Source organism: Rattus norvegicus, chromosome 9, assembly GCF_021556685.1.
Source record: "Rattus norvegicus strain SHRSP/BbbUtx chromosome 9, alternate assembly SHRSP_T2T, whole genome shotgun sequence".
Lineage (NCBI taxonomy): Eukaryota > Metazoa > Chordata > Mammalia > Rodentia > Muridae > Rattus > Rattus norvegicus.
The window spans coordinates 30,591,642-30,611,212 of NC_141542.1; the positions used below are offsets into that span (position 1 = coordinate 30,591,642).

At 52.7% G+C, this 19,571-nt stretch overlaps 2 protein-coding genes across 19 annotated transcripts; both read left to right on the plus strand.

The window, feature by feature from the left end:
• Positions 1-2,141: 2,141 nt before the first annotated feature.
• On the plus strand, positions 2,142-3,319 carry Mymx (myomixer, myoblast fusion factor). Of its 3 annotated transcripts, none has more exons than NM_001399467.1 (2): positions 2,142-2,282; positions 2,645-3,319. In NM_001399467.1, exon 2 carries the CDS (start codon positions 2,659-2,661, stop codon positions 2,911-2,913), a length of 255 nt encoding a protein of 84 aa, NP_001386396.1. In that variant the 5' UTR covers positions 2,142-2,282; positions 2,645-2,658; the 3' UTR covers positions 2,914-3,319. The 3 variants fall into 3 exon arrangements, with proteins under 3 accessions (NP_001386396.1, NP_001386395.1, NP_001386394.1); NM_001399466.1 differs by having other exon boundaries at positions 2,242-2,312; NM_001399465.1 differs by having other exon boundaries at positions 2,273-2,344.
• A 1,320-nt stretch (positions 3,320-4,639) lies between these two features.
• On the plus strand, positions 4,640-19,171 carry Slc29a1 (solute carrier family 29 member 1). Of its 16 annotated transcripts, none has more exon segments than NM_001432782.1 (16): positions 4,640-4,788; positions 10,063-10,151; positions 10,503-10,604; positions 10,864-10,921; positions 11,712-11,794; positions 13,549-13,630; positions 13,743-13,945; positions 14,040-14,179; positions 14,319-14,453; positions 14,556-14,653; positions 14,771-14,849; positions 15,457-15,554; positions 15,895-16,003; positions 16,232-16,320; positions 18,135-18,334; positions 18,633-19,171. In NM_001432782.1, coding segments are annotated over 12 exon segments (1,374 nt in total). In that variant the 5' UTR covers positions 4,640-4,788; positions 10,063-10,151; positions 10,503-10,604; positions 10,864-10,921; positions 11,712-11,765; the 3' UTR covers positions 18,745-19,171.
• The last annotated feature ends 400 nt before the right edge of the window (positions 19,172-19,571 follow it).

A 19,571-nucleotide genomic window follows, 5' to 3' on the forward strand; every position in this document is an offset into this window, starting at 1 on the left:
AGTGTGTGTGTGTGTGTGTGTGTGTGTGTGTGTGAGACAGGGTTTCTCTGTGTAGCCTTGGCTGTCCTAGAACTCCATCTGTAGACCAGGCTGGCTTTGAATTCAAAGAGATTTGCCTGCCACTCCCTTAGGAGTCAAAGGTGTGTACCTCCACTGCCTAGCAGATTACATTTTTCTAATTTTAATTTTATTTATTTTAGGCTGAATGTATGGTGGCACATACATTTAATCCCAGCATTTGGGAGGCCAGGGTCGGGGGGGGGGGTGAGGAGTGGGGGTGGATCCCTATGGGCCAACCTGATCTACATAGTAAATTCCAGAACAGCTAGGACTATGTAGAGTAATAGGTTTCTGTTTCAGATAATAAGTTTCTTGGCCGATGTAATAAACCAAATTGAGCCAAATTTAAAATTTATAAAGGCAGGTTTATTGGAGACAGCTCTCGAGTGGGTTTACCTGTCTCAGTCTCAGAGAATGAGAGAACGAGGCCAGAGACATCTCCACGCAGACAGGGACACAGAGACAGGCAGACAGGCAGACAGAGAACACTGAGAGCACGGAGATGGAGCTCTGGGGTGGCTGGGGGCCTTTTATCTGTAGCACCCACCTTGCACACCCGTCAGAGCAGACGATGATGTAAGCGGCTGTTAGGCCCCCGAGAGCATCACCTGTAAGCTAACATAGATCTCTTTCCTTTATACAAACTGATTGTGTGTGTCTGATGGTGAGTGCAGTGCTGGTGCAGGCCAGATGTGCTACTGCTGCTTCCCTGCAAGGTGGAGGGAAGAAATTGAGCAAGACCATGAGCTCAAGACCCACATGTTTTTCCCTAGGTCTCCACGCAGCAGCCCAGGTGTGGGGGAGGGGCGGGGGGGCAGTTAGGGTCGGTGGGACAGGCTTGTGACTACTGAACCACATCAAAGCAAGTAAGAGAGAGAATCATGCTGCCTGTCGTCCACATTCTTGCCTCTCTCCAGGCTTCTGTTTTTAATCTTTAATCTTTTCTTCCTTCAGGGTCTTTGATACTGACAGGGACAGCTAATGACAGATGGGAAGTGACCGTATTCCCACAGCTTTGAAGTCTGCAAAACACCTCATGCATACCCGACTCGTTCCCTAGAAGAACAGAACCGATGGAATGAATATATCAAAATTAAGGAATCTAATTAAATCCATTAGGAGCTGGAGGGACGGCCAATCCAGTAAGGATCGGATCATCTGCTTTGGCCACGCCCTTTTGATCTCTTCATCATCAATTAAGGCAATCAGGGCAGCTCTGCAGGAAAGGCTCCCTACTTGGATCATTTTAATTTGTGGCAAGCTGACATTGAAACCAACCCTAATAGCCGCCATCTGCACTGAATCCAGCCTTGAGTTACAATTGCTTTCTGAGGGGGAAGTGAAAATTTTAAAACAAAGCCTACTGGATGGCAGAGGCAGAAGGATGTCTGTGAGTTTCAAGCCAGCCAGGGCTACACAGATCAACCTTGTACCAAAAAACAAACAAACAAAAAAACCCAGGCCATATATCCAACCAGATAAGTTGGAAATATGTACATGTATATAACTATGTATATGTATATATACACATATAGTTGTAACTATAAACATATATACATATATACATATATACATAAACCTCCTTTAGATTAAGGCAGGGAAATGACTGGAGAAGGTCTTGAACTGTATGTCCGCCTATCCTTTAGTAGACATACCATCCAGTTCTATGTAACTGCACTCAGTTGCAACAGAAACTGTGCCTCCCATCCTCTTCCCAAAAAGGATCCAGCAGAGACTCCGCAGGTCCTGGCTGGCTTGGCCACGGGAGTTGTACAGGGTGAGGGTTAGGAAACATGTCTGAGCATAGCTTAGCTTCATCTGAGGGATCAAACACATGCCATCCTCTCTGTGACTCCTCCAGCTCTTCCTCCACTTCCAAAGGCAACACCTGAGGTGCCTGGATCCCAGAAGAGTCCACATGCTTCAGGTAACACGACTAGAAAGTACAGTCCAACGCTGAGGTCTGCCCCTACTGCGCCCCATGGGGAATTCCTGCACATGGCCCCTCCCTTCTTCTCCTCCTAAGAAGGCAAGAGGGAGCAGCTGGACCTATTGAATATACCAGGTGCCAGAATGCAGCTGTTCTCTCCTTGTCGCCTCCACACCCAAGCGAGCTGAGCTGGGTGGAGGCAGAGGGGGTGGGGCTCCCTTGTGCTGTCCTGTGATGCTGTATCCACCGCAGGCAAATGCATCCTGAAATTGATTCTGAGCAGTTCTGACTGGTGAGAGCTGCTACTGACCGGTTCGAGCTGGTGAGAGGGAGGGCAAGGAGTGCAGGCTTCAGGTATTCAAAGGGAGAGAGAGTGATTAAAGAAAGTGGGTATACAGGAAATGGCACCAGGTAGGCCCTAGCCTCAGTGCCCACCACCCTCCAGCTGTGGGCTCCATTCCCATCCATGCTAACAGTGAGTGAACCCCCCTGTGCTAGCTTTCATGTCAGGAAAGAGCTGCTCCAAACTAACCCATAAGTTGAAAGCTGGGGTATAGAAGTATATGCTAAAGGGAGGACTCCCCACTTTGCCAGTTTTGCCAGCTGAGGTGGGTGCTAGAGGTACAGTCTAGAGAACCTGGGTTCTCTTTGCAGGTCCTGGTCCTGCCATGCCCGTTCCACTGCTCCCGTTGATGCTTCGATCGCTGCTATCACGCCTGCTGCTGCCTGTTGCCCGCCTGGCCCGTCAGCACCTCCTGCCCTTGCTGCGCCGTCTGGCCCGCCGACTGAGCTCCCAAGACGTGAGAGAGGCTTTGCTGAGCTGTCTGCTGTTTGTCCTCAGCCAACAACAGCCACCGGATTCTGGAGAGACCTCTAGAGTGGACCACTCCCAGAGGAAGGAGAGATTGGGTCCCCGGAAGTGAAGCCATGGGTCCCTGAAGCAGCCACGTCCATCAAAGTACCTTTTGGAGCGGGTTAGTTCAGGCACCCGCTTGAACTGGAGCATGCCCGGTGGGCGAAGACGGTCAGGGCTGAGTGTCAGAGGGTTCTGACCCGAACAGCTCCCACTCCCCTAGCACCTAGAGGTCTACAGATTGTGTTGTTGCCCTTGCTCCCCGCAGCTCCCTTTGCCTTATCTCTGGCCTCCAGGGTGGATCTGCAAATGAAGGAGGTATCCAGGTCAGTTAAGAGATGGTGTTTCACTTAAGACTAAAGACAATTTAGCTAAGAGGTGGTATTTAGATCCAAACTGTCCAGTCTAAGACCTTGCCTCCCTTTAAGAGACTTAAATACTTTCAAAGCTTAGTCAATAAATGACTGTGTGTTGTTGTTACTGGTGGCGGTTTGTTCTGGAAGCTGTTTACTGTATCCAGTCTGGCCTCAGCCTCCTGAGAAAGATCTTGAACTAACTCCTGATCCTTTTGACTTTATCTCAAAGGTGCTGGAGTTACAGGTTTATACCACATCCAAGCCTTGTTTGGGTGGCACTGAGGATTGAACCCAGAACTGTATGCACGCTAAGCTAGCTCTCTACCAGCCGAGCTAATTTCAGGCTCTGTGTTGAATGACTGGGGTGTCTCAGAAAGTCTTGCCACCCCACCCCCACTCTGTCCTATCTCCGGGTTATCTGTGGGAAGCTGGAGGAGCAGGAGAGGTGGAGATATTGGCAACACTTCCTTCCGATAACTTGTTCCATCTGTCCCTCGGTCCTCACAAGCTCTACGTTGTTTGGAGTTGTGTGATTTCATTTAGAATGTCCTGCTGTGGCCCAGTGATCAGTGGCTTAGATCTGTGCTGCAGGAAGGCTAGCTGGCTGAAAGGGCAGGAAAATTGGTCCCTGGCATGCTTTGGAGACATCTCAGCTAGAGGTAGTGGGAAAAGAAGATTGGCCAGCAGGGCTGTGGGTCAGGAAGTAGGGTCATGCATGACCTTTAGGGACATCTTACTAGCCTTGAAGAAATAAGAAATCACCTCAACATTTCACCTCTTGGGGCTGGAGAGATGACTCAGCAGTTAAGAGCACTAGCTGCTCTTCCAGAGGGCTTGAGTTAAATTTCCAGCATCTACACGGCCGCTCACAACCCTCTCTAAGCCCAGTTCCACACTCACGGCTGGTCTCCAAGGCCTCCAGGCGTGACCTGGTACAGGGATACACACTCAAGCAAAACACCTATACACATTAAAAAAATTTTTTTTTAAATTTATTTCTCACTTCCCAGCAGAGTGAGCGGAGCGCTTTTGTGTACACATGCGGGGGAGGGCATCGAGTATTACGATTCTCTGTATAATTTATGATTCCCACACAATAAACCTTTCAGGAGTGATTTCGGCTGCAGGTTAAGAAGAGCATAGTAAGGAATACAGGCCCCTGTCAGGGGATCCCCAGTCAAGTTGGGGATCCCATGCAGGTTCCTACAAAACTTGAATCTGGGAAAGCCGGACATCTGAGCTGAGCTGCCCTTCCCCCCTCCCCCTCTGCCTCTCAGGCCTTGCAGAACTTTTTCCTCCTTCCCATGACCCAGCTAGAGTCCTCATAGTCCAGCGACCTATGTGGACGGGTGGATTAAAAGCAGTCCCACCTTTCCTACTACGTCCCTTCTCAGCCCTATGGCCCCTCCCACTGGGCCTCCTCGAGCCACCCGGATCTCCACTCTTTGGGCGGCGCGGGGCGGGGCCGGGCAGGGCAGGCAGCGGCTGCGAGCGAGAGGCTAGCGAGCTGTCGTCGGTGGCGGCTACTCTCGCTCGCCCTGTGCCAGAGACTGGTCGGCTCCGGCCTTGGCAGCGGCCCCCACCCCAAGGTGAGGAGGTCGGGAGATGGCTGGGGTCCCCAAGGCCTGGGAATTTTTATTCTCCCCTGTCCAGCCTCCCCACCCCCACCCCAGGTCCAATCTCAACTGGTGCAGTGGGGCGCCGATGGGGACTGAACGGTTCTGATGGTGTCTAACGGGTCCTTTGAAAAGGAGGATTTGACTCGACTCGCAGAGTACAAATCTTCGACTTCATGAGGATGGATTTTTTTTTTTTTTTGAGAGTTTGTAGGCCCACAATTAGATGGTTGTTTAAGCTCTGGGCCACTTAAAATTATCTCCTGGATCAGAGGAGACATCTGCCAACCAGAGGGTTAGGAGACACATCTGAGAAATTTGGCTAGAAGCCTAGGCTTAGACGGAATGAACAAAGTCAGTTCTTCTTGAACCCTGACCTAGTATCCACCTGTGTACACATCTGTCTTTATATGGAAATTTCATACTGGGCATGGGGAAGACTTGCTCAGTTGGTTTAATTCTCTCAGACCCTATGTAGTATGTATGTATGTGTATGTATGTATGTATGTATGTATGTATGTATGTATGTATGTATATACATATTTTTTCCCCAAAGCTGTGATTCCACTTATAATCCTAGCACTGTCAAGGCAAGGGAGAGGACAAAGAGTTAGAACTCCTATGTTACAAAACCAGGCCGGCTAGGCCAGTGGCACAGGCCTTTGATTTTTAGCACCCCTAAAGTAGAGGCAGGCAGATCTGTGTGAGAATTCCAGGCCAGCCAGAGAGACAGGGTGAGATCCTGTCTCAAGAAACAGAACGTAAGGTAACTGGAGAATTGGTTCAGTGGTTAAGAGTGATTACTCTTCCCCAGGGAGGACCTGAGTTTGGTTCCCAGCACCCACATCAGGTAGCTCATGACTGCCTACAAGTCCAGTTCTAAGGGACCCAAAGCCCCCCAGCCCTCCACGTACCCGCGCATATACATTACGCAAATACATAATCTTGAAAAAAACAAACCAATGAGAATGGTACCTAAGGAACTGCAGTCAGAGGTAGTTCTCTGACCTCTACACACACAGGAGGGAATGGGGGGGATGAAGAGAGTTTGATCTTGTATTAATTATGGAGCCCTTCCACTAACTTATTTTTTTTTTTTTTAACAATGGCATTAGGGCTGAGGAACTAGCTCCACGGCTAGGAGCGTTTCTCTAGCACGCTCTGGGCCCTGAACTTGACCGCAGTGTCCTGAAACAAACAAGAGCAAAACAAACACAACAAAACCCACGTTGCCTTAAAATTTCTCTTCATGGCTGACTCTTTTTGGTGTCCCCTTAAAGTCAGCACGATGGGCAAGTGTTTCCCTGGGTTTTCCCTAGTTCCTTTTCGGCCTCAAGGCCACAAAGATTTAATCACCAACAACGGAGAACTTGAGACATAGCTTGTGACAACCCCCCAGCCCGGAGCAAACACTGTTGCAGCAAACACAGATGGCTGTTGCTAACAGCTGGGAGAACAGGCCTGGAGAGAGAGAGAAGAAGGCTGAGCATGTGATGTGAGGCAAATCTACCTTTGGGAGGGGCAGAAATGATAGAACAAGCCACAGTCCCAGCTGGGGGGAAGAACAGGACGTAAAGTGAGCATCAGATCAGGTGGACCAGCCTTCCTGACCTAACCTTTAGGGACGGGGAGAGGGGAGCCATGATAGAAGGTTTAAAAACAAAAACAAAAACAAAAACAAAAACCTGGTGGACCTGCCTAAGAATCTGCCTAGGCTTGTGAGCTGGGTTCCCTGGGCTGTCCAGCAGAGGGCCCTGGCACCAGCAACTGGCTGAGGCTGCCTGGGGTGTGGGTGCTGGCTGGAACCCAGGCAAGAAGCTTGCCAGACGGGCTATTCTCCAATAATAACAGGCCTAGCTGTGGCCATCTGCATCGACGGCCAGGTCCCAGTGGGTGTGAGGAAAGGAACCAGCCTTCCCCAGTCTGGCTGGGACCCTCACCACTTCTCTCTTTCCGTCCTCCAGCTTGCTTTGCACACCAGGGCTCCCAGCCTGGCCATGCCTATTGGATCTCTCCCGAAACTGCGCCAGCTACGGATGGCTACAGAGCGAGACCTGGGATGGGGAAGAGGGGAAGGGCAGGGGCCCACGGAAGAAAGGAGGCAAAGGCAGGGAAAGACAGGGACTAAACAAACAGAGGGTAGGGATCTGGCGTTGTAGACAGACATGAGGTTACTCTTAAGCCATGGGATGGTGCCCAGAAAAATACCACCCAAGCCCGGCTTCCTGCCCTCTGTTTGCTTAGTGCTAGTGGGGAGATGTGTCATCTCTGTGGGAGCAGGAAGGCTGTATACACCCCAAACAGAACAGCTTGAGAGAACCCACTGTCCTACAGAGTCAGCTACCTCCTAAGGGCCCAGTCATTCTCTGGGGAGAGCTATTGCACCTTTCCCTTATGATGTTAGTACTGGTAATTGTTAATTAGTTCCAATGGTTTCTCTGGGGCATGGGCTCCTTAGGGAGGTCGGGTGAAGTAGGCAATCTGGATGGGATGCTCTTGCCTCAGGACCCTCCCCAACTTCTGTAGGGAGTGCTAATGTAGGGGCTTCTAATAAGTCCTTCCTTCTTGTAGGGCCTTGAGGGTGGGGGATATGGATGGACAAGATTTAGCAAGGCTTCTAGCCCCCAGGGTTGTCTTGGGATGGAACAGTGAAATGGTGGTTAGGACAAAGATATGCAGGATGTGAGGCCTTTCTTCCTGGCTCCCCCCTTCTCCGGTCTCCAGCTGTGCTTCAGTTTTTCTTAGAGACCTCAGGGCTGACCCTATGCAAAGAACCTTCAAGGCAAAGTTATAGGGGGAGGGAGGGAATGATGTTTGTGTGGTGTGCCAATCTGAGGGCTGGAGAGAGGAAACAAACACCTCCTGTGTCCGGGTTCCAGAACAATTAAATCTGAGGTATCCCACCAGGGTAGTGGGTGGAAAGTCTTCTTGAAGGGAAAAGGAGGAGTGGATAGGAAAAAGGATGTATTAGAAGGGTGTGTGTGTGTGAGGGGGTGCAACCAGTAAAACGGTGGAGTGTGAATAATGGCGTGGGCGGGGTTCGGAGAGGGATAACGGAACACCTGAGGTGGAGCGTGGCAGTGGGGGCGTCTGGGCCTGGGTGAGCAGAGGGCCTGTCTGTGCAAGAGTCCTGCCGTGGAACGTGTGGGAGTTAGGAGGGCAGGCCCAGCGCGGAAATTAGAGGTACCCAGTGTGGGGCCCGTGCCCCCTCCCAGGCTTCGGTGTCCTCCCAGGCGACGGTTGGGAAGGATCCAAAGACATGCTTGCCATCGAAGCCAGCAGCCCTGGCGGCCCGAGGCTCAGGGTCTCTGGGTTGTGAGCGGGTGAACTGTTAAGGGGGCGGCGAGGAGCCCGGGGGTGGGGCTGTACCCCGGAGGAGGTGGCTCGGGGCGGGCCCAGTAGAGGGCGGGTTTGAAAGCGCTCGGGCGGGCGCGGGAACCGCTGGCGGAGCGAGCAGATTTCGTCGCCGGAGGTGTCCTTCTCCAGCAGGTGCTCCTATGACCCGGGTGGAGCGTGCTGGGGACCCCGGGGTAGAGAGTGGCGTGTCCGGCCTGCTAGGAGGGAAGGGAGGCCCGGCCTCCCAGCTCCGAGGCGGCGACAGGGACTTTGGGGTGCGGCCCCCACGCGGCGTGTGCGGAGCAGCGCAGCACGGGGCGCGCATGGGCCTGGCTTTGGGTAGGGGGGATGATCCTTTTGTGGGGACCGGGGCGGAGGCGAGTCCAAGACAGCCTGGCTTCTGGGCCTGAAAGCGACTGTCTCTGTGTTGACTTCCGCAGAGGGTCGGCGAGTAGGTGGTTCAGTGCTATAGCTCCTGTTATGAACTGGAGAGAGGAGCTGTGCTGTCTTCTGCCCCGAGGCTGGAGGACGGGGAATGCGGGGATACAAATGAACGTGGGGTAGCTAGCTGCCCATTTACTGACTAAACTCCTGTCTCTGGACTCCCTTCCCTGGGAGCGTCCTCATTTACTCAACACGGAGAATTGAACCAGTGACAAGATAAGGACGCGCACCCCCAGGCTCCCGGTAGATGAAGGCTTGCTCCACCCCTGCACCTCACACCCCATTCGGGACCGTGCGGCTAGTCAGCTCCCTCTTCTTGACTAACCCTTCTCCCGTTCTGTTGTTCTGTTTGTCTTGTCCTGCTTGTGTGACCTTTGCATATATATACAATAATGTATGCGTGGTGGAATGGTTGTGAAGTGTCATGAATCTGAAACTAATGTTACGTGGGAGAATGACCTGATTTTCTCAACTTGTTTAAGCCCTTTAATTGGAGCACTGTTGCCCTCCTGGAAGTCTACATAGATCGCTGAGGAGCCTTATTAATTCACCTTCCCTACCTGAGAAGGAACCTAGAATAATTGGTGCATTGAAATTGATGCCGTTTTCCCCCAGTCACCAGCTTCCCAGCAATTGGCCCATCTATTCAGTAGAAACTGATCCCTACTAGCTTCGGGGGCAGCTAGGAGAGGGGCATCTGCAGATTCCAAGTAAAGGTTCTGACACAGCAAAAACTACACTGAGAAACTGAGCTTCGTGAGAGGTGTCATGTCGGGGCCCTAGGACACAGGAAGGCTTCAGATTGGTGGCTGCTTTCAGGGCCTCTCCATCTCAGACAGGTCAAGGCATGGCTGAAGTGACACCAGAGGCCCTGAACTGCTATTAGATCCCTGGTGGGACAAAAGCAAGGCACCTAAGCAGCGAATGGAATGTTTGGATGTGGGCGCGACCCAAGGGCTGCCTATGGCTTTAACTGGTGTCCAGGGGCATTTCTGCAAGGGGAGGTGTGTGTGTGAACACCTCTCCAAGCCTAGGCCAGTTTTATGATGGGAGAGTGTTAGCCCTCACTCTGGCTTGGGGCTACACTCACTTTTTTTTAAAGATGTATTTATTTATTTCATGTATGTGAGTACATGGTCTCTGTCCTCAGACACACCAGAAGAGGCATCGGATCTCATTACAGATGGTTGTGAGCCACCATGTGGTTGCTGGGAATTAAGAGCAGTCAGTGCTCTTAACCACTGAGCCATCTCTCCAGCCCCCCCGCTACATTCACTTTTGCTGGTGTATGAGAGGGGTGTGGAGTGCTCAGCTACGAGTTCAGTGTGCTGAGGGTCTGCTATGTTTGGATGGGGGTTCCTTCCCTTCTATCTAATAGAAACCTGAGTCCTCAGGCTCTCCCCAGCCCCAGCAGAACCTCTTGTCCTAGAAAAATAGCAACGCAACTGTTTACCACTCTGTCCCCAGTGCCTAGGAGGATGCTTGGCTGACACACAGAGAACCTCAGCTAATACTCCTTGAAACCAACAGAAGGAACCTTCTGCTTTCATCTGGAGGTGTGTGGCTCTGCTGTCTAGGATTGAGGGAAAGGAAGACCTTTGACCAGTCTGGGCTTCACCCACAGAAGAGCAGAAGCGGTTGTAGGGCCTGAGGGTGGCCAGCTGTGACTCTTGTCTGGGCGGGCGGGGCCTGAAGTCCTGGCCGCACCTGAGAGCTGACCTGGATGCCACAGGCTTAGCTCCTACCCTGCTGAGCCTGCTGCTTCTGCTGTCTTATCTCCCAGCTACCGGGTGGCCCTTTATCTCCTGGCTTCTTAGCTTGGGAGACCCTGCTGAATGGGGGCCCCTTGAGGCCTGAGGGATTCTCTCCCGATAAGCCCTTTGCCAACCTTTTCACTCTGGACCCAGGACCCAGCGTTCTGCCTGAGCGTGAGCTAGGACCCCCCTCCCAGGGAACGCCCAGGTGCCTTGGGCTTTCGCCCTCCTGCCAACATCGAGTCTCCAAGTTCGGTGAGTGATGGGATAGGGAGCTGAAGCAGCCTACCCTAGGCAGAGAATGGCAGTCTGAGGGGGGTCCCTGTGGGGCTGTGCCTTGTATATTCCCATCCTGCTGTCCTACAACTGAAAGCCTGTTCAGCCCACTGAGGCTGTGCTTTCCCTCTCCTCTTTGTGGATGGGCACCGAGCGGGATGCCGAGGGTGTGGGTAAGAGCTTTGGCATCACGATGCTAGCCTGTGCCTTCCTTACCTTCCCAAATTTCCCTTCAAAGCCACTGTCAGAAGCGGGAAGAGGATAGCTGGTGGCCTGTGCCTGAGAAAGGAACCGAGGTGGGGGCGGAGTGGGGTGGGAAAGAAGGGAACATTCTGGGATGTGGGGTCAAGGAAAGGAACTTGCTATGGAGAAGGCCATGTCCCTCCCACAATTATGAAATGTATTCTTGGAGAACTCGGGAAGCCCCCAGGCAGTGGTTGGAAGGAAAAGCTGAGGCACTGGCTACAGCAGAACCTGGAGTTAGTCCCAATCCCTCTAGGAAGCAGCCTGGGAAGGCCCTCCCTGCCACAGTCCTGGTTGGGGATGGGGTGGGGGGCACCCTGGAGCGAGAGTGCAGGCTCACAGCAGGCAGGCCTCAGGAGACCCGAGTTCCTGCAGGTCTGTTTGCTGTCTCACCGCTCTCCCCTCTTTTCCCTCTGCTCAGTCTCCTCCCCTCTGCCTGCCTCTGCCCTCTCTCTCTGCCCAGTGTCATCACTGTCCCCGACCCCTTTCATCTCTTTTCTGCCGTCTTTGACTCTCTTTCCCTGCCTCTCGGTCATGCGTCCTCCTCCTCTCTTGCTCCCCTCCCTTCGGTTTCAAGCTTATAAACCGCTTCTGCTGCTGGGTAAAAATAGCGGTGGCAGCGGCCAGGCGGGCAGCCAGGTACAGCCCAGTCAGGCAGAGAGACAACAGGAAGGGCTTACTGGGGCCAAAGGCCAGATGGGACTGAGTTGAGTGGTCCTGAGTCTATGGAGGCTCATAGGGTACCTTCCCTTGCCTACTCCAGCCCTAACCCAAGAGTCTGAGAAGGGCCCTGGGCAGTGTGGAAGTAGAACCAGACAGGGCTCAATATTCCTTTACCCTCAGCAAGAGCCAGAGGGAAGGAGCTGCCAACCAGGCACAGCGGAGAACACTGGAACCATGACAACCAGTCACCAGCCTCAGGACAGGTACTGGGTGGCCAAGGGGTGTGGCAGGGGGTGGTTATGAGTATGAGGAGAGAAACTGGTCTGGGAATCTAAGGTCTCTTGGGTAAGGGTGGGAGGCAGGTGCAGTACTTGGGACTTGGGGTACCCCAGAACTAACCGTGCTCCCCGCCTGGTGGTTCTGAGTCAGGTCTATGGGGTAGGGTGGAGAACATGCATGCCTTGGCTGGGTGCTGGCTCCTCTGCCTACAGGGCTAGGTGGGCAGCAGGCCCCTTCTTGAGTGTGTCAGTGTTTCCACTGTTAGCTGCGCAGCTAGACAGCAGCTTCCAGCCCCTCCCACCATCGCTGTGGGGAGACACTTGGCTGCTTCCGTCATTCCAGAGCACATCTGGCAGGACTACCCTTGTCCCTGGGGGCTGCCCTGGGGCCTCTGCCTCGGATGACCTCGGCCCACCCCACTCTTTGGACTGACCCTTCTAGCCTTCTATCTCTGGAGCCTGTGATCTTCCTCAAGCTAGTTCAGGTCTAGGATGTGTGTTTTGATGGAAGAGGAGCTTGAGTCAAGTCTTCCACAGGGGCTGAGGCTTGTGGAAGTGTATGAAGCCATGTTGCACTCTTTCCAGATGGCCTGTATGTCCTGTGGGTCTTTCAACCCCTCATTGCTCCCCTGCCCACAATTTCCCTCTTGCGCCAAAGGCTATGTAATTAGGCCCATTCTGACTGGAGAGCTAGCTTCATCTTTCGGGGACCATTTCTCCGCCTGTAAAGTCTGGCGAGAATGTCAGCTGTCTGTGACTGTTTTCTGAGGGGAAGAATTGTAATTGCAGATTCCAGCTTCCTGCCTCCTTTCTTTCCCCGGGCTGCCTGGTGCCCTGGTCTTGCCCCTCAACAATCTGCCCACTTCATTGCTGCCTGGCTTGCTAGTCCTTCCTCTGACCTCCCTTGGAATTTTACCTTTCATCCGAGCCTTCGCACCAAGCCTTGAACATCTGGTCCTCAAGGGGAATGGATGAGGGCTTTGAAGGCTGTGGTGGCCATGGCTTAGACTGGCAAACTCCCAATGAAGGCTTACAAGGGCTCCAGTTCCACCGAGCTGGGTCCCCTGGCTCCCATCTCTGTGAAGTCTGTGGGTACCTGCTAAGGGGAAGGAAGGTACTTTACCAGGTACAGGCAGCTGTAATGGGAGGGACAAGGGTTGCTAAGCTTATAGGCAAAACGACTGTCCAAAGTCATGCTCGCAGCCAGATGGTATCCATAATCCCTAGTCTGTCTGCTCTGCCCTGCCCTGGGTAGTTTAGACTATAAAACTGGTTCTGTCTAGTTAGGAAAAAAGATCTATAGCTCCCTACTTCCCAGTCCCGACACCCCATCTCTAGGCACCTAGCCCGTCTGACCCACTGGGTCTAGAGTTGTCTGGGTGTTTTCTGGCTTCAGAGTTCTTCAGGGAACTCCGGAGCTCCTCCTCTGACAGCTTAATTCCTCCAGCGGCTGCTGTGGCAGGGCCCTGGCAGGGCCCTGGCTGGTGTTCACTCGCTCTCCTTCAGCTACCTACCCACCTTTATTTAGCAGAAGTTCCCAAGCCCTCTCTGGCTGTGTGGATCACACTGCTTCCCAGCTCACCGGGTCCCCTAAGCCTTCTAGGACTTAAGAACAAAGGTCCTCTCTCCCATGTCACTCAGAACCTCACAGGAGGGAGGGCACCTACAGTGGCACAGCCAGCACGGCTGGGGAGCTGGGGGGGGGCGCTGACCACTTGGCTTTTCTCCTTCCTATACAGGTATAAGGCTGTCTGGCTCATCTTCTTTGTCCTGGGTCTGGGGACACTGCTCCCCTGGAATTTTTTTATAACAGCAACCCAGGTGAGGTTGGAGTGGGGACAGGCACTAGGTTCCAGAGATCATGTCCCCTAGGCTTTGGAGGCCTGGTTCTGTGCCTCTGGGCACAGAGACTCAGCCTCTGCAAACCCCACAGTATTTCACAAGCCGCCTGAACACGTCCCAGAATATATCCTTGGTCACCAACCAATCATGCGAAAGCACCGAGGCCTTGGCTGACCCCTCAGTGTCCTTGCCAGCCCGGAGTTCTCTCAGTGCCATCTTCAACAATGTCATGACCCTGTGTGCCATGTTGCCCTTGCTGATCTTCACCTGCCTCAACTCTTTCCTGCATCAGAAGTGAGTCTGTCCATCACACATGTCCAGTCAGCTCCCGCTTCCTTAGCCCCGGGCTGACCCTTGACCTCCATCACCATCCCCCTGCCTCTCCTAGGGTGTCTCAGTCCCTTCGGATCTTGGGCAGCCTGCTGGCTATCCTGTTGGTGTTCCTCGTCACTGCCACCCTGGTGAAGGTGCAGATGGATGCCCTGTCCTTCTTCATCATCACCATGATCAAGATTGTGCTCATTAACTGTAATCGGGGGACGCTGTGGGCAGCCCGGGGCCTGGGTTGAGAGTTGGGGAAGATGAGGGTGGGGGTGGTTTGGGGTACAGCTCCCTGGGAACCCTGAGAGCTAGCCCCTGCTGACAAGCCGTCTTCACTCTTTGCCAGCATTTGGTGCCATTTTGCAAGCCAGCCTTTTCGGTCTGGCAGGCGTCCTGCCGGCCAACTACACAGCCCCCATCATGAGTGGCCAGGGCCTGGCTGGCTTCTTCACCTCTGTTGCCATGATCTGTGCCGTCGCCAGTGAGTCCTACTGCGCACACTGCCCTGCTTGCTGGTTGTGGGGAGGCGAGGTAGGGTGACTTGGCGGGTGGCATGTGTCTGAGCTTGTCCACTGTCTGCCAGGTGGCTCTAAGCTGTCAGAAAGTGCTTTTGGTTACTTCATCACAGCCTGTGCAGTTGTCATTCTGGCCATACTGTGTTACCTGGCCCTGCCTTGGATGGTGAGCAGATGGGGAGCTGGGGAGGCCTCGGGGTTCAAAGCAAGGGTGTCTTAAAACCAAAATATAGCAAGTCAGGGTCTGGAGCTGCTCCTGACTCCCATCTCCCTTGCTGGACAGGAATTCTACCGACATTACCTGCAGCTCAACCTTGCGGGGCCTGCAGAGCAGGAGACCAAGTTGGATCTCATCAGTGAAGGTCTTAATTACTAAAGGAAGTCTGGGAGGGTGGTAGGACCAGAGGGGGATGGTTGTGGGCATGTTGTCTTAACTGGCAGCCATGAGCCAAAGGAGGACACAGTGACCACAGGTAGGGTGAGGATTAAATCGGGATGAGCTGGGGAAGAGACGGGGGTGGGGGGCCCAGGGTGTGTGGGGTGTCTTGGAGTGTTACTCACTTGGTAAGAGTATTTGCACAGAGCCCTGAGTTTGATTCCTACACTGGGCAAGGTGATGCACATGTAACCTTAGTATTTGGGAAGGAGAGGCAGGAGGATGGGATTCAAGGTCATCCTTGGCTATACAGTGAGTTCAAGGCCAGCCTGACCTTCATAAAATCTTGATGAGGAAAGAAGGAAAACTTGGATTTCCCTGAGTGTCTCAGGCATTTGGACAGAGGTTAGCGGTTTCAGAGGGAACAGAGAATTACAGGAGCCTCCTGGGGAGAAGGGTAGCCCCCAGACGCTTGAGCCAAGGGCATTTAGATCTATGGGGTACTAGGGTATAATTAAGGGAGGTGTTCACTTTCAGATCATTCTACCAGTTGCTCTGACCTCCTCAACCTTTTACAACCTCTTACCCAATAGGAGAGGAGCCAAGAGGAGGAAGAGAGGAATCTGGGGTGCCAGGCCCCAACTCTCTACCCGCCAACAGAAACCAATCCATCAAAGCCATACTGAAGAGTGTACGTGGGTCTGGGGTGTCCTGCCTACACTTCCTTGCCCCTTTTCTCCTTTTGCTGTGTCTACCCTTACACCACTTCCCTTTCTGACCTAAGGCTGGGCTTTCTCCTGTTTTTTCCTTCCTTTGAATGGTGTGTGTGTGTGTGTGTGTGTGTGTGCGTGTGCGCGTGCATGAGAGCTTTTTATTTATTTATTTTTAGAACAGGGTTTTGATGTAGCCCTGGTTGTCCTGGAACTTACTTTGTAGTAGGGGGTCTGCCACCAATGTCTGGCTCTCTGGTCTGTTGTACACAGCTGCCATGACAGCCCAGGGCCTTGGATGACTCTCTCTTCTCTCTCCAGATCTGGGTCCTGGCTCTGTCTGTCTGTTTCATCTTCACAGTCACCATTGGGTTGTTCCCTGCTGTGACTGCTGAGGTGGAATCCAGCATCGCAGGCACAAGTCCCTGGAGTAGGTTGTCATGTGTCTTCCCCCCCTCTTCCCGCTCAGGGTGGATTCAGCCAGTGTCTAAAGCAGAATTGAGGGTGGAGTATGGGCAACCTGGGGACCCTTCTCCCCAGCTGGATCTACACGGGCCTACTCCACACCCTGCCATTGGCTGGAAACAGCTCTCTGATGCAGAGTGGAGAGGCGGAGGCCCAGAGAGGGCCAGGCGCTAAGTCTAAGTCTCTCTTGTAGAAAACTGCTACTTCATCCCTGTGGCCTGCTTCCTGAATTTCAATGTCTTTGACTGGCTAGGCCGGAGCCTCACAGCTATTTGCATGTGGGTGAGTAGAGGGTGGGCCATGGGACCTGTGGGATTCAAGTACCCTACTGAGGCCAAGAGAGACTCCAAGAAAGTGTGGTGGGGCTGGAGTGTGGCCCTATGATAGAGGGCTCACCTAGCACACATGACCCCTGGCTCCCATCTGTAAAACTGCAAGAAGGGAAAATAAATTAAGGGGCAGGGGGCTGGAGAGATGGCTCAGAGGTGAGGAACACTGACAGCTCCTCCAGAGGTCCTGAGTTCAGTTCCCAGCAACCACATGGTGGCTCACGACCATCTATAATGGAATCCAATGCCCTCTTCTGGTGTGTCTGAAGACAGCTACAGTGTACTCATTTAAGAATTATTTTATTTATTTATTCCATGTATGTAAGTACACTGTTGCTGTCTTCAGACATACCTGAAGGGGAAATTGGATCCCATTACAGATGGTTGTGAGCCACCATGTGGTTGCTGGGATTTGAACTCAGGACCTTTGGAAGAGCAGTTGGTGCTCTTAACCCCTGAGCCATCTCTCCAGCCCCAGTGTACTCACTATAAAAACAAAAAAAACAAAAAAACAAAAAAACAAAAAAAAAACCTGAAAGAAGGGGAAAATGCCGTGTAACGAGAGCTATCCTTTTCAAATCTACATGTAACTTATGTGTAACTATGTGTATAAGTTCATTTTGTTTGCTTATCCATCAAGGCAGGGTTTCTCTGTATTGCTATCTGGGAATTTACTTTGTAGACCAAGCTGGCCTTGAACTCACAGAGATCTACCTGCCTCTGGCTCCTGGGTGCTGGGATTAAAGGCATGTGCCGCCACTGCTCAGCTGGTTTTTTTTCTTCCTTTTTTTCTTTTCTTTCTTAAAGATTTATTTATTTAATGTATGAGTACCCTGTCGCTGTCTTCAGACACACCAGAAGAGGGCATCAGATCCCATTACAGATGGTTGTGAGCCACCATGTGGTTGCTGGGAATCGAACTCAGGACCTCCAGAAGAGCAGTCAGTGCTCTTAACCACTGAGCCATCTCTCCAGCCCCCCCCCTCTCTCTCTCTCTCTCTCTCTCTCTCTCTCTCTTTTCTTTTTGTGACAGAGTCTTATTATGTAGGTCTGAATCTGGTTTTCCTGGAACATGCTGTTTAGATCAGGTTGGCTTCGAACTCAGATCTTTTGCTCCCTGCCTCCCAAGTGCCTGTGCCACCATGATACAGCTAAGATTTTAAAATCGTGTATGAGGGTGTGTGCATGTGGGTGCAGGTGCCCACAGAGGCCAGAAGAGGGCAGCAGATCTCCCCGAAGCTGGAGTGATGGGAGATTATGAATACTGGAAACTAACCTTGGCTCTTGTACAAGAGCAGTACTCCCTCTATCGAGCCATATCTCTAGCCCATGCATACAGTTCTTCGGTGTGTAGCCTGGCAGAGGTGTGTGTCTGTATGTCCCCTACCTGGATTGAAAGATACATTCCAGCATTTGGGGCTTGGCACTGCTGCCCAGTTAATACGATGCCCCACGAAGCCCCAAGTTTAACCCAGGGCACCTCACAAGTACAGCAGTCCACACTGAAATCCCAGCACTTGGGAGTTAGAAACCGGAGGACTGGAAGATCAAGGTCATTCTTGCCCGCGGAGTGAGTTTGAGGCCCTCCCTAGGATACATGAAAACTTGTCTTACAAAGAAGAAAAATCTGATATCCCAGAGGCAGCACTGTGTCCCTAGCAATCAGCACCCTCCAAAGGTATCCAGGCCTAGAGGTTTTATCCGAGTCCCTAGGCCCAAGTGCGCCATGAGGACGGACACCCGCTGAAGCTTTGCTGGTCATTGCAGCCTGGTCAGGACAGCCGCTGGTTGCCGGTCCTGGTCGCCTGCAGGGTTGTGTTTATCCCCCTGCTGATGCTCTGCAATGTGAAGCAGCACCACTACCTGCCCTCCCTCTTTAAGCATGACGTCTGGTTCATCACCTTCATGGCCGCCTTTGCCTTCTCCAATGGCTACCTCGCCAGCCTCTGCATGTGCTTCGGGCCCAAGTGAGTGGGGCCACGTGGGAGGGAATGTGAGGCCATCAGGCAGGGCTTAGGGGGAGGTGGCAATAGGAGAGTCCCTCCCATCCCAACTGCTAGCCCCAGAAGCTGGGGCTTGTGAGGGGGAGTGGAGGCGAGGGCTTGCAAATGTGCTCTTGCTGAACTGTGTGGGAGGGGATCGAGGCTGGAGGATGGTCCCGAGACACATTTTCCCAGGAAGTGGGCTGGGAGTGGGAGTTTAGGAAGGCACTCAGGGGCAGGACTGGGCTTGGCTTACCTAAGATTACCTTGCCTTTTCTTTTAGGAAAGTCAAACCGGCTGAGGCAGAGACTGCCGGAAACATCATGTCCTTCTTTCTGTGTCTGGGCCTGGCTCTGGGAGCTGTGTTGTCCTTCTTGTTAAGGGCACTTGTGTGAGCGACCCTGTGTGGACAGAGGAACTACACTGCCTGCTTCCTGCTCACTTCCTTTGCTGTTAGGGACGAGCAGGGGTCCAGAGGGCTGCTCTTCTGCTTTCCTCCGGTGCTGGGCCCAGATGTCCAGGAACAAAGGAGGGAGCCTCTGAGGATGGACTTGGGATTGGGGGTCAGAGTGGTAGGGGGACAATGGTCTCTGACGGACAGCTCTGACTGATCCCTGCCTAAGCCAAGCACAAGAGACTCCACAAGGATGGGGTGGAGACGGATGGCTGACTGTGTATCATGATCTGATGTCCCTTGCCCTTCTTTCTTCTGTGCCTGTTCCAGGTCCCCGATCCTTGTCATTTTACTGCCTTTTTTATACTGACAGAAACCAGGTGCCTTCAGAGGCCATCTGATTAAATAAACAATTTTTTTCCTCCATAGCTCTGTGCATCTTTCCAAGGTTTAACCCTTTGGGGAGTTGAGAAGGCTGGCAGCGTGAGTCTAGGTTTCTGCATGACCTAAGGCTGGTGCCTCGGTATAAGGGAAGGATGGAGTCTTTCGGTCTCAGGGGCTGCAGCGCCCCCTGCTGGAGCCACAAGGAAGGAGAGGTCTGGAGCCAAGACACCCCACCCAGACTGTGGCCCAGATTTAGAAAGACTAATTTTTTGGAGACAGGATGTAGCCCAAGTTATATTCACATTCCATAAGTCCCTGAAGATGGCCTCAGACAGCTCCTCCTGCCTTTGTCTCTTACATGCTCGTGCTGCTGCTGTGTACCACCATGTCCTAGATCTAGGGATCAAGTCCAGGGCTTTGTGCACGCTAGCTAGGTCAGTGCTC

What these genes read in the sequence shown, in the direction of transcription:
- Mymx (NM_001399467.1), top strand. Translation starts at nt 2,659, where the DNA reads ATGCCCGTTCCACTGCTCCCGTTGATGCTTCGATCGCTGCTATCACGC.
- Slc29a1 (XM_087567501.1), top strand. Translation starts at nt 11,169, where the DNA reads ATGGGGTGGGGGGCACCCTGGAGCGAGAGTGCAGGCTCACAGCAGGCA. An exon ending in AACTCTTTCCTGCATCAGAA is followed by an intron (nt 13,946 to 14,039) that starts GTGAGTCTGTCC and finishes TGCCTCTCCTAG; the next exon opens with GGTGTCTCAGTCCCTTCGGA. An exon ending in CATGATCTGTGCCGTCGCCA is followed by an intron (nt 14,454 to 14,555) that starts GTGAGTCCTACT and finishes ACTGTCTGCCAG; the next exon opens with GTGGCTCTAAGCTGTCAGAA.